Consider the following 13,009-nt stretch of genomic DNA (forward strand, 5'->3'; position numbering starts at 1 on the left):
TCCCGGGGGACAGGGACCCTGCTGGGCATGAACAGCATTGGAGTTGTTGGGAGAAACTGTGAGGGGGAGCTGGGGCAGAGTGACCAACCCAGTGACCTGACACAGCCTGCTGGGATGTCACACAGCCCCTCTGGGATGTCACAGCCTGCTCTGTGTTTTCACAGCCAACTCTGTGATTTCTTAGTCTGCCCTATGATGTTAGACCTCTGACTCACAATGTCACAGCCTGCTCTGTGATATCACAGAGGCAGTCTATGATGTCATAATTGCTTGATGACCTCATATACCCCATTCTATGATGTCATAGCACACTCTGTGACCTTCTGGTTAAGAAGGAGGGGCAGAAACAAAGCCTCTGCACTGGAATTAGGAAGGGCAGACTTTGGGCTATTTAGGATGCAGATTTGGGGAGTGCTGAATCAGGTACCAATTTTTTAAAGGGAAACAGCCCTTAAAAATAAAGGAATCCAGGAAGGATGGGCAAATTTCAAGAAAATAATCTTAAGGGGGATTTGTCCCTCACTTTGTCCCAGTGTGCAAAAAACATGAGCCAGTGAGGGAAATGACTGGCCTAGTTCCACATGGTGCTTTTGTGGGAAGTCAGGGGTCAAATGGAATGGCAACTCAGGAAGTATTTATGGTTGATATTAGGTTATAACAAAAATAATTAGAGTGGTAAAAGCTTAATTAGAATGCAACCTTGTGGCTTCCATTAAAAAAAAAAAAAAAAAAAAAAAAAGTTTTCTTAAAAAAATTATGGCAAAAGGAGGGAGGAGAACCTCTACACTTTATGAATTGCAGTGAAAAATTAAAAAATTAAAGATAAGGAAAAGGCTGTACTGCTCAATACATTCTTTGTCTCAATTTTCAATATTAGGACAGGTTGTCCTGAGGACAAGTGTTCTCCTGAGCTGGTAGATGGACATAGGGAGAAGAACAGACCCTGTAATACAGAAGGGAGCAGTTGGTGACCGGCTGAGCCTCTCTAATGCTCACAGGTGTATGGGATTGGATGGGATTCATCCTAGGGGGATGAGGGAGCTGGTCGATGAGCTCCCCAAGCTGCTCTCCATCATTTACCATCAGTGCTGGCTCAGCAGGGAGGTCCCAGAGGACTGGAGGTGCCAGTGTGAGCCCATCCCCAAGAAGGGCTGGAAGGAGGAGCTGGGCAACTCCAGGCCTGTCAGCCTGACTTGGGTGCCCAGCGAGGTTATGGAACAGATCACCTTGAGTGCCATCCCAGGGCACCCACAAGAGGCCAAGGGATCAGAGCCAGCCAGCATGGATTTCAGTGTCTGCACTGATGATCTGCATGAGGGGACTGAGTCCAGCATTGCCAAAATTGTGACACCAAGCTGGGTGTGAGTGTGGATCTGCTGGAGGGTAGGAGGGCTCTGCACAGGGCCCTGGACAGGCTGGATCCAGGGCCCAAATCCAAAAATGTGAGGTTGAACAAGACCAAGTTCTGGGTCCTGCACTTTGTCCACAACCACCCCTGCAGTGCTAGAGGCTGGGGACAGAGTGACTGGACAGTAGCCAGGCAGAAAGGGACCTGCAGGGACTGATGGACAGCAGGCTGGACATGAGCCAGCAGTGTGCCCAGCTGGGCAAGGATGCCAATGGCTCCTGGCCTGGATCAGGAATGGTGTGGCCAGCAGGAGCAGGGCAGGGATTCTTGCCCTGAACTCAGCACTGGTGAGGCCACACCTCGAATGCTGTGTCCAGTTCTGGGCCCCCAATTTAGGAAGGCCATGGAGGGGCTGGAGCGTGTCCAGAGAAGGGCAACAAGGCTGGGGAGGGGTCTGGAGCACAAGTCCTGTTCAGAGCGGCTGAGGGAGCTGGGGTTGTTTATCCGGGAGAAGAGGAGGCTCAGGGGAGACAAGGCAGTGCCAGGGAACAGGTTGGACTTGAGGACCTCCAAGGTCTTTTCCACCCTTGCTTGTTCTGTGATTCTCTGGAACCACCCTTGCAGCAGTTGCAGGATGAGCCCTGGGCCTCCCCTTCAGAAGCTCCAGCAGCCCAGGTCCCTCAGCTTCTCCTGCCAGCCCCAAAGCCCATCCTGTCAGTCCTGCAGAGCCTCTGCAGCTCCTCCTCATTGCCCAGAACAGGGAGCCCCAGAGCCAGACACAGCAGCCCAGATGTGCCCTCCTGGCCTGGAGTGCCTCTGGCAAGGGAGCAGCACCAGGCACTGCAGGAGCCTGCAGACAATTCCTGCAGCACTTGTAGGATGATCCTGCTGCCCAAGGGACGTTCCCATGGTGCCAAGTCAGGAACTGCAATGGGGAGTGGGGCCAGAGAGGAAAGGACAAACAGAGATGGGCTGTTTTCAGGGGAGGAGAAGGGGATGGGCAATGGGAAGATATCAGGTTTGGGAAAGAAAGCAAAGGAAAAAGCCAAGGAAATGCTGAGGGCAGTTTGGGGCTAGCTGCCAGGCAGCCCTGGCTCTGAGCAACAGTGTCTGCAGTGGGACAGGAAACTCCCACCTGATGGGAACAAACTTTCCGGCTGACTGCAGAGGCCAGGACAAAGTTGAGTGGTTTCCCTGGTGTCCCCCATTCCTTGCTGGCCCCAGGGGCTGATGGCATTTGTGCTCCCTCTGGTTCATGTCCCACAGTAACAGCATGGGGGTGCTCCCCCTGCTCTGTGCAATGCAAACAGGGGCTGCTGAGCCAGTGCTGCCGTGTCTGTGCCTGCAAGGATGGGGCACCTGTGTGAGCTGGGAGAGAGGCCAGGGCTGCAGAGGGGGGATGTTGTTGGCAGCTCCATGAGGACGCTCTGGGACGCTGCCCTGGGCTGTGCAGCACACTGGGGATGGATCAGCCCCTGCTCTGCTGCTCCTTCCCATCTCCCCCTGGGCCCTTGCAGAGCCCCAGCCATGCTGTTTGCCCCCAACCTGCCCACGGCCAGCCTGGGGCTGCTCACGGGGCTTTTCTGTGTTGAGCATTGGCCTGGCCGTGTTCTTGAGAGAGCCTGGGCAAGGAGCCTGGAGCCCCCAGGCCCTGGGCTGAGGCGTCAGCGCTGCCCCAGCAGTGCCCATGGCCTGTCCCTGCTGCAGCCCCGGCACTGCCACCCCCAGGGCTGTGCCCGGCCCCGAGAGCACTCAGGCCCTGCAGCAACACCAGGGCCACCAGGGCAGCGGGGCAGGGCCATGGCAGCAGCACTGACAACACCAAGTGCCGCTGCTGCTGGGCACAGCTGCTGTGCCAGCACTGATCTGCCTCCAGCTCTGCACACAGACACTGCTGCTGCAGCTCCAGAGAAGGCTACAAAAGGGCATCTCTGCAGAAAACTCTGCTGGGAGAGCCTTTAGTTCCTTTAATACTGGCAGGAGTGCAGCCCCTCATTGAAAGAGTCTGTGGTCAGAGGGAATGTGGAGAGAAACAAAATGAGAAATGGCACCCAGAATGGCATTTCTTGGTGAACAATATGGAAAAGCTAAAACGAAAGGGGAAAAAGCTCATAATCAATCCAACAAGAAGTATCAAAGATGACTTTTATTACAAGTGACTTTCAGAAATTGGCCAGCAGTTTAATGTTTCTGAAACCATCTAGTCATGAGTGTCCACACTGCTGCCCTGAGCTCCTGGTTCCTCAGGCTGTAGATGAGGGGATTCAGGGCTGGAGGCACCACCGAGTACAGAACTGACAGGGCCACATCCAGGGATGGGGAGGACATGCAGGGGGGCTTCAGATGAGCAAATATGATAGTGCTGAGGAACAGGGAAAACATGGCCAGGTGAGGGAGGCAGGTGGAAAAGGCTTTGTGCCGTCCCTGCTCAGAGGGGATCCTCAGCACAGCCCTGAAGATCTGCACATAGGAGAAAACAATGAACACAAAACAACCAAATGCTAAACAGGCACTAACTACAAGAAGCCCAAATTCCCTGAGGAAGGATTTGGAGCAGGAGAGCTTGAGAATCTGTGGGATTTCACAGAAGAACTGGCCCATGGCATTGCCGTGGCACAGGGGCAGGGAAAATGTATTGGCTGTGTGCAGCAGAGCATTGAGAAAGGCACTGGCCCAGGCAGCTGCTGCCATGTGGGCACAAGCTCTGCTGCCCAGGAGGGTCCCATAGTGCAGGGGTTTGCAGATGGACACATAGCGGTCGTAGCACATGATGGTAAGGAGGGAAAGCTCTGATCCAAGGAAGAAGAAATTCAGAAAAACCTGTGCAGCACATCCTGTGTAGGAGATGGTCCTGGTGTCCCAGAGGGAATTGTGCGTGGCTTTGGGGACAGTGGTGCAGATGGAGCCCAGGTCGCTGAGGGCCAGGTTGAGCAGGAAGAAGAACATGGGCGTGTGCAGGTGGTGGCCGCAGGCTATGGCACTGATGATGAGGCCGTTGGCCAGGAGGGCAGCCAGGGAGATGCCCAGCAAGAGGCAGAAGTGCAGGAGCTGCAGCTGCCGCGTGTCTGCCAATGGCAGCAGGAGGAAGTGCCTGATGGAGCTGCTGTTGGACATTTGCTGTGGTTGCACATGGGAACCTGTTCATGGAGACAGGACAGTGACAGGTTAGGAGAAACTTCTTCCAGCAAAATCAAAGCTATTTCTCAGGCACCCTTCTCCCTTAACCCTCTGACACCCTTTAAATTTTTAGCAGATTTTTCTTCAATTCCAAGTGTGGAGCCCTGGCTGATGCTGGCTGTGTGGGACATGAGGTTCAGGGCAACTACAGACAGGCTTTTTATGATTCCACCTTGCTGTGCAGATGTGGGGGGAGGACAGAGACTTTTTCTCCTGTTCCACTCTGAAACCTTGTTAATACAGAAGGCCCTGTCAGTATCTGCACACCCACTTCCAGAGAGCAGGAATGGTAAAGTCTATTTAAATATTCTAGAGTTTTTACAAATCCTCTTCCCTCTCTCCTGCTGACTATTTTTGGATGATAGAAACTCTCACCATTTCTGCTTCCCTCAGGGAGAACAGACCGAGTTCTCTGAGGCAAGGTGGTGAGAGGAGAGTGAGGGGAGGAGGTCTGTCTCCGTGTCCTGTTCCGGGATTCTCTGGGCTTTCTCCATTCTCAGACAGAGGACGATCACCCTCCCATATTTCCTTTAAAAACCATTCCAACACTGCTGAGAGCAGATGGATCCCCCACACTCCACCAAATGTCCATCCCCTTCTCAAGGTCTCAGCCCCACATTTGTACCCAAGGACACACAGGGCTCATTTCACCAACCCAACAGCATTTTCCCATCCTAGAACTTCTATCTCTCACCCTGGGGATTATAACACAGATAACACAGAGATGTTACAGGACAGGTTTGCATTCTGGAGGGAAGCTCAAAACAGGAAGGAAATCTCAGAGAGATTTCAAAGTGTCCTTATGATGGCATTGAATTGAGGGAGATGCAGCTCCTTCCCTGGCTGCCCTGACAGCATTGCCCAGAGCCTGGACTGGGGACAGCATCACCCTGAGCCAGCTGTGCCCCCTGCCAGAGCCCCCAGGGCCAGGCAGCTGCTCCCAGCCCTGTGCTCTGCAGAGAGAACTGGGCCCAGGGCTGCAGAGCTGCCCCACGGCTCTGCTGCAGCTCTGCCTGCACTGGAGGGGCTGCACGACTTGGAGCCCCAGCCCTGAGGGCAGAGGCTTGGCTGGGGCACAGGAGGGAGGGGGCTTGTTCAGAGGGAGGGGCTGCACTGGAGGGGATCCTGTGGGCATCTCTAAACTCTCCCTGCCACAGCATTGCCTGCTCTTCTCTCTGCTTCCTGGAGATTTTCCTCCTGCAGGTGTTTCCCTGTGCCTGATCTCTCCCTGCCAGAACTCACAGACCCCAAATCTCTGTGCATTCTCCTTGGTCTGACAGAACCCTGCCTGTCTGCAGGGCTCTGGCTGGGGGCAGGTTCTCTTTGCAGCTGGGAGAAAGGACAGCTCAGACTGAGCCTGATGGTCAAGAGCAAAGGTGATGCTGTTGCAGTCTATGGGCAGAGTGGCTAAAACCAAATTAGGGATCTCCTATGAACCTATTGATCACTAAAAAGAACAGTTTGGATGTCTCAGGCATTGGCAAAATATTAACTAATAATTCATACTACCTTTAATATTTAACCCTCCCTTCCTGACATTCACCAATAGTAGGAAACTGAAAAAAATCTTAGGAAATACCTTATTTTCTATCAAAATCCTTGACTTGTAAATATTCTATGACTGAGCAGAACCCCTCAGCATGTCAGAGCTTCAAGAGCATTTCACCTCCCCTACACCAGAAATGATCAGGGTTGTACTCACAGAGTCTGTAGGCAGTGGGATGTTCCAGCTTCAGGAGATCACTGCAGGAGCTGCAGCTGCATTGTCCTGCAGCCAGAGGTTCCTGTGCCAAGGGCTGGCAGTGATTCTGCTCCAGGCACTTCTCAGCACCTTCCCAGCCCTGACTGATTGAAGCTGTCTGGGCCTCTGTGCTGTGCCCGGGGTGGCTGCAGGCAGTGCCCCAGCCCTGCTGGGCTGGCAGAAGAGCTGCTCATCAAGAGAAATGTGCTTTTGAAGCTCTTCTTGGTTACCAGGATCTGCCTTTGTGCCAGGAGCCCAGCCCAGCTCAGCAGCACAGACACAGCACAAGGACTTTAATGAGCCTCTGGGGTTTGTGCTCAGGCCCTGAACATCAGTCCCTGAGAGGGAGCTGAAGAAACCTCTCCAGAACTCCAAGTCAGAATCCAACTCCAAACTTTCTTGGACTTTTAATGGGTCCCACTGAGGGACACAACTGAGAAAGTGTCCCCAGGCCCCAGGCAGACCAGAGAACTGGAGGCAGTGATGACAGGTGGGGACAAAGAGAAGCCAAGTCTTGGTGCCCTGGGGCACAGCAGCAGGGTCTGTGCCAGCAAGGGCTGGGAGGAGACACCTTGTCCTGAGGCCCTGGGGCCTCCTGGCACAGCCCCAGCCAGGCTGGCCACTGTCAGCCCCTTGTCCTGCCCTCAGCATCCCCCCCTAGCCCACATCCCAGTGGCCTCAAGGATCTGCTGGAAGGAGTCCCTGGGGAGCCTTGCTCAGGAATGGCCCTGGGGGCTCCTGAGTGCTCCCTGCAGGGACTGCAGGTTTTTGAAAGGACTTTGGGTTTGGCTTTTGCCTTGGAGTCTCTGAGAGGTTTGTGCAATTATGGCTTTCAATTATCTGCTGTAATTAGTCCCTGGAGAGGCATTCTCAGTAACAGCACTCAGTGGGGCTCATTATTACTTCAGGTTACTTCAGTTATTTTACAGTACTTAGAGTTTCCCTTTTGATACAGACTCTGTTAGAGTTTTGTGCAATCACAGCCCCAATTATCTGCTTTAACGAGTCCCTGGAGAGCTTTGTAGTGACACTCAGTGGGGCTCATTAATGCTTTGAGATACTCAAGGTTTTAAGGTACTTTTTGGATTTAAGAATGCTTTTAGGTACTTTTAAGGATTTTCCTTCCCACACTGAGTCTCTGAGAGGTTTTTGCGCCATCCTGGCCTCCAATTCTCTCCTACAAGGAGTCCATGAGGAGCCTGTGTTGGGTATCTTCCCCCTTTCTGTTTTACAACAAAGATGAAACGGAAAGAATTTATTAAGACTTTCTAAAAGCATCCAAACAAACATGAGACAATTAACAATACAACAACCACTATGAGAATTAGTAGTCCTGTTTTAGCTAGATATCATCCAACCCTTTAGTCCCTTGCATTGGAAGAGTTTATTGAACCAGTCTTTGTTTTCCACTTGAAGATTCTTGAACCCTTCCTTCAATACTTGAATGCTCTTTTGGATTGCCTCGCTGTGGCTGGAGAGGTTCATGTAACACATCCCTCAGAGTCTACACAGCCATGCCCATGTGCCCAGAGTAAAAACTCTATCACTGTTCTGCAAGGTGGCATGTCTGATGGTCTCTATGTCATAGAGCAGGCCACTCAATGTGAGGGAGGTAGCATTGGTTTGCTTACTTAACAGGCACCCAAGATGGTCGAATTGTCCTAAAGCTTTTGCTGCAGCCACCCAAGGTAATCTAAAGTGAGGGTGCTACCATCCGATAAATGGATTAAAGCTTTCAAAGCCATATCATTATCATCCAGTACTTCTGTGGGAATACCTGCTGCTTGATCATCTGGTCAGCTGTGTTGTCCTTCTCCAGCTAGATGGTTGGTTGTCAGTCCTGCCCTTGCCTTATTATTAGCATAGTCTGCTATTAATTGATTTAGTAAACACTTCCACCCCCTTCCCACAGTGTGTATTCTGTAGGTGACAGCAACATGGTCACAATACATTTTAAATCATAGCGGGTTAAGACATGTGCTGTAAACATGGCCCTCATTATGTTGCCCGATTGATAAAGGACACAAAATTCGGATAAGTTTTGTGCGGTGCTTTATTGAAGGGCCCGGGGGCCTGCGGACTAGCGTCCCCAAAAACAGAGCCCCGAAATTCACACATGGGTGTTTTCCTTTTATATATATGCAATTCATAACAAAGTCTCCAAGAAACAGTGGCCCTTTGCCAAACTATGGACCCTTGTAATACATTCCCTAGTTCACGAGCAAAATCATAAATCTTTTGCTTGTCCTATTGTATACTATCCCCCAAACCGGTTAGTCTTGTTACTCTCCTACCCTGGCTTAATATTTATTGAGTTCCTAAGGCTGCTTGCCAAGGTTACACAGAACTCAACCCATAATATCAACGGCTACAAAACTATTTTTAACAAACCAATTCACACAAAACTCATAACTAAACTATAATAAAACATTTTGCTAAATTTCATTTCTTTTCCAACAATTAGGCCATTAAAACAAGGTAAGTCCCTCCTATGGTCTTTAGCTGCCCTACACAGCTCCTTGATTTCCCCATATACCAATGGGTGATACCTAGGATTCTGCCCCCTTCGTTCATAACATACGGGAGCAATGAGGAGTTTTGAGACTATTTGCCAGTCCCCTTCCTTAACTGCTTCCTTCCAGATCCTTTCCTAGGGACCTTCTGGGGTTCAGGGGTGAGGTGGCTCTGGGGAATCCAAACTTTCTTCTGGGAAGGAAGAAAAACTTGGAGCAGAAACATTTGGATTAGAAATAGTGTGACAGTTGGGCTTAGTATCTGTGACCATGGGGTGATATTGTTGCCGGAGGGTGAGGCAAAGGGCACTGCCATTTTGTCAGGTGTTGAGGAGGAAGGGCCTTGATCTAAGATGGCAGACTTCCAGGGTGGAGTTCTGGAGGCATGGTCCAAGGTGGAGGTGGAACGATTGACAGTGGGGGTGTGACCTGCAGTTGTGGGGTGGAGTCTGGAGGTTTGTTTAGGGCGGAAGAGAAGGTTGTGGTAGCAGGAAGTGGAGGAGCCAAGATGGAGGGAGGATGGTTGGGCTCCCAAGCCTCATTCAGGCTCCTTCCATCTTGAATCTCCAGGGCATGATGGTCCAAGACCGCACGGGCATTGCAATCTTGGACCATCGTGGAAGGTCTGAGAAAGGCAGGTTTGAGGAGAGGCCCTGAGTTTGGCGTGACGAATGGATTGAGTTTTCAACACACTGCTTGCTGGTCAAGGGTGGTGTGGAAGATGGGGAGCATGTGGTATACAATGGGGTCCATTTTGATCGAAAATTTTACAGTTTAACTCCCACTGAGTCCCAAAATTCAGTGGTATGGATTTCATCAGCAAAAGCATCTGGAAAATTTTTAATGATCCACCTCATAATTGATTTTAATTTGTTCTTTGAAAATATTATGTCATTATCAGTGAGAATTAAAGCATCCATATATGCTCCTTTCTACTTGCACATCTGGCTGCCCATTTTTCTCTTTCTCTGCCTCGCGGGGAAGAGCCACCGGAACACATCAAATCAATTATGGGATGTGGGTGCATATTGTAAAAACACAGTGGCAAAATGGGCAATAAATGTTTTCCGTTTCCCCAAACCCACCTGCAATCCTATGCAGGTGAAACCGTCGTTGTCCCTGCTGATCTTGGGCAAGGTCCCTCAAAGCAATGATGAATCCGCTGGGCCCAGCACAATCCAAAATCCCAGGGAGCACTGGCCTATCCATCAGCTAACCCCAACTGACATGACTGACACAGGGAGCCCTGAATGTCAGAGTCCCTGTTCGGGTGCCAAAAGTCACAATGAAGGTGCTTGCAACAAACCTCTCTGGTTCCCTGACTTCAGGGCAAGGGTGGTGAAAACAAAAAGGAACAGGATTGATGGAGTTGTTTAAAAGGAACTTTAATACCAGGGTGAAAAACAATAAACATGGAGAAGTCGAGGACAGTGTGAGGGGCAGGATCCAAAGACATGAGACAAAGGGGAAGCAACAGCATAGACACTTGGGGGTAGAACACTCTAGAACAATAACCATATAGGGGAAACCAGTAACCAGTAGGGGAGGAGAACTGTGACAAGTTAGCACAGCAACACTAAAGGCTTATGGGGGAACTCTCAAGCTTGGCCTAAGTTAAAAGAATGATTTTCCAGGGCTTGAAACTTATGCCCAGTTCCTTTCGGGTAAAATCTGGCTGACTCTGAGTTAAAGCTGGGTTAACTCCTACACTGCTGCTTTGCACTGGTCCCTTGGGACCATGTGGCCAAACAGAGCCACAATGATGTCCTTGGTTCCACAAAGCTCTACAGTGTCACAATGGTCCTTTGGATCCATGGTGCTCTGCAGTGTCACAATGGCCCCTTCATTTCACAAGGCTCCCAAATGTCCCATTGGTCTCCATAGGAATGAAACCATGGAGCCCCCATGTTTCAGGAGCTGATGAACGGCAGCCACAAGAGGTCAAGGAAAGTCTGACTTGTCTGTTCTGGCAGGTTTGCTTGGAGCAATCCTTGGATATTCAAAATTATGAAAGTGGAATCCTAATTTCAGACATTTGTGCCTGGGGAAGGATGATTTTTTCTATGTAAAGCAAAGCACAGAGTCCTTTCCAGTGTTTGATAAACAGGTGAGTTCTGGCAATCAGGAGTTAAAGACCAGCATGTCTGTCCTGGCAGCTTTGGTCTGGCAGCAATCCTTGGATACACAGAAATTTGGAGATGGAATCCAAATTTTGGCCAAGGATACCTGGAAAAGATGGACAGTTCTTTTCTATACAAAGGAAAGCCCAGAGTCTCAGTGTTTCAGGGGAAGATAGAGTGGCCTTCCACATTCCAAGGTCAGCCAGACCTTTCAGGTGACCCTTGGGTGTTGCGGTGTGTTGCAATGTCCTGTTTTAAACTTCCGGGTCCCTTCCCAGGTGTGCCTACACCTCTCTCCCTTCCCCCTAGCCCCCTTGCTGAGTGAGTCCGGTCAATCAGGCTTGACTTCCAGCAAGGCGTCGTGTGGTTGGTCAAATTCAAAGGATGCTCCTCAGGCCTGGGGGACATTGGGTAGGTGTCCCTAGTCCCTTGAGACCCTACCCCTTTCACCTGGTTGGTAGCTCACCTGTCCCCTCCCCTTCCCCTGTCCCCGAGCTTAAAAGGTTAATCAGACCATGCAGCCGGATTCTGTTGGAGCAGTTGCCCCAGTTAAGACCTCTGTAACCATGGAATAAACATCTGGAAACCCTCCAGCGGAATCCTCTCCTTTTTCTCTTCACCATCGCCAGAAGCTCTCTCTCCTGAGGTAAACGGAGTTCCTGACAAGCCTGGACTTGTTCAGTGCCCTGCTGCAATCTCCAGCAGCCAAGGTATCTCTGGGGTGAATTACACCACAGTGCTGCCTTTGGCCCAGCAGCGAAGGTCAGACTGGCCCAGGCACCATCTAACTGGTAATATTGGGATTCTTATTCCAATATTTTGGTGTCCCTGGGTGGGCAAAGCGACTCCGCAGCCCGAGAACGGACTCGCAGTACCTCAGAGAAGCCTCTGGCAGCCGTGCACCCAGCTGAAAGGAGCCTTGCTTCAAGACTCCCAGCTAGAGGCTTTGGGAATATTCCCAGAAGAAGTTTCATGGACTGTTCGGCGCCTCTGGAAAGCCCAGCTCCATTGTGGTGAGCAGATTTTCCAGAGGAAGAAGAGGGTAGCCTCACTTGCCCAGAGAGAGGTCTTTTTCCGGTGAAGACACCTGCCTGTACCCAGCCACCTACAGCTTCCATTTCATGTGAGTATCTCTGCTTTCAGTGAGCAGAAGCTCAAAAACAGACTCTGCCGTGAGTTCTGTTTCTTTTTGCCTTTGCATTTTTGGCTGCGCAGCCCCACAGACGGGAATTCATTGCGTTCTAGGCTTTTAGCTTTCTGCCGCATGTTTCACTGTCTTTTGAAATTCGCGCCGGAGCGGGATCGCTCTCTGCCCTTCCCCCCCGGCTCGGCAGCGTGCTCGGCTCTCTACACGTGGTCGGGAGACTCTCTCTCTTTCTCTGTGCGGGAGAGGGGGAGCTCTCTTTCCACGTGGCCGGGGGATCTCTCGGTGCGGGGTCGGGAGTGTTCTCTGCACATGCGGCGCGGGGGCCCCGGTTTCGGCTTGCCGCGTGGAGTGGCTGCTGTCTCTGCTCCGCGGGGGGGCTGCATTCCACGGCGGGAGAGGCTTTGTTTCTGCCTCGGCTCGGCAGGGCGTGCCCTGCTGCTGCTGCCCGGGAATTTTAAAAGCAGTATATACAGCTGCATTGTGAAGCTTTTGTCTGCTCGTTATCGCTTTCTATCTGTGGTTTTTTTAGAAATTGGTAGCTGATTTTAGCTTTGTTTTTTGGTCAGGTGGGATTAAGTACTTTGCTTTTTACATCTAACATGGGTTCCAAACTTAGCATTGTACAAAGGGGAGTGTATTATAATATTGTTAGCATTTTAGTCAAGAGTAATGTGAAATTCTCTAAAGGAAAATTGAAACAGTTTATAAGATGGCTTTTTCTGCAGTTCCCAAACATTTGCCCTGAAGAAATCCACAATATTCAATTCTGGGATAAAGTTGGGAATGAATTGATAACCTTAGGACAATCTGGCAAATCACCCTCACCTAAATTTGTGTTCTGGAGTTTACAAATTCGAACAGCATTGCTCAAACAAAAGGAAATGGAGAAAAAGCCAAATGTAAAGCCATGTACCCCTGCTCTCCCTGTTCCTCCCTCTCCCTCTAAAACCCCTAAACCTCTTT

The 13,009-nt window shown here is 50.7% G+C and overlaps 1 protein-coding gene across 1 annotated transcript; it reads right to left on the reverse strand.

The window, feature by feature from the left end:
* Positions 1-3,529: 3,529 nt before the first annotated feature.
* On the reverse strand, positions 3,530-4,462 carry LOC141729590 (olfactory receptor 14C36-like). The gene has a single exon (XM_074544294.1). The coding sequence runs from the start codon at positions 4,460-4,462 to the stop codon at positions 3,530-3,532; it is 933 nt and encodes a 310-aa protein (XP_074400395.1).
* Positions 4,463-13,009: the final 8,547 nt, after the last annotated feature.

This window comes from Zonotrichia albicollis, chromosome 7 (genome assembly GCF_047830755.1).
Source record: "Zonotrichia albicollis isolate bZonAlb1 chromosome 7, bZonAlb1.hap1, whole genome shotgun sequence".
Lineage (NCBI taxonomy): Eukaryota > Metazoa > Chordata > Aves > Passeriformes > Passerellidae > Zonotrichia > Zonotrichia albicollis.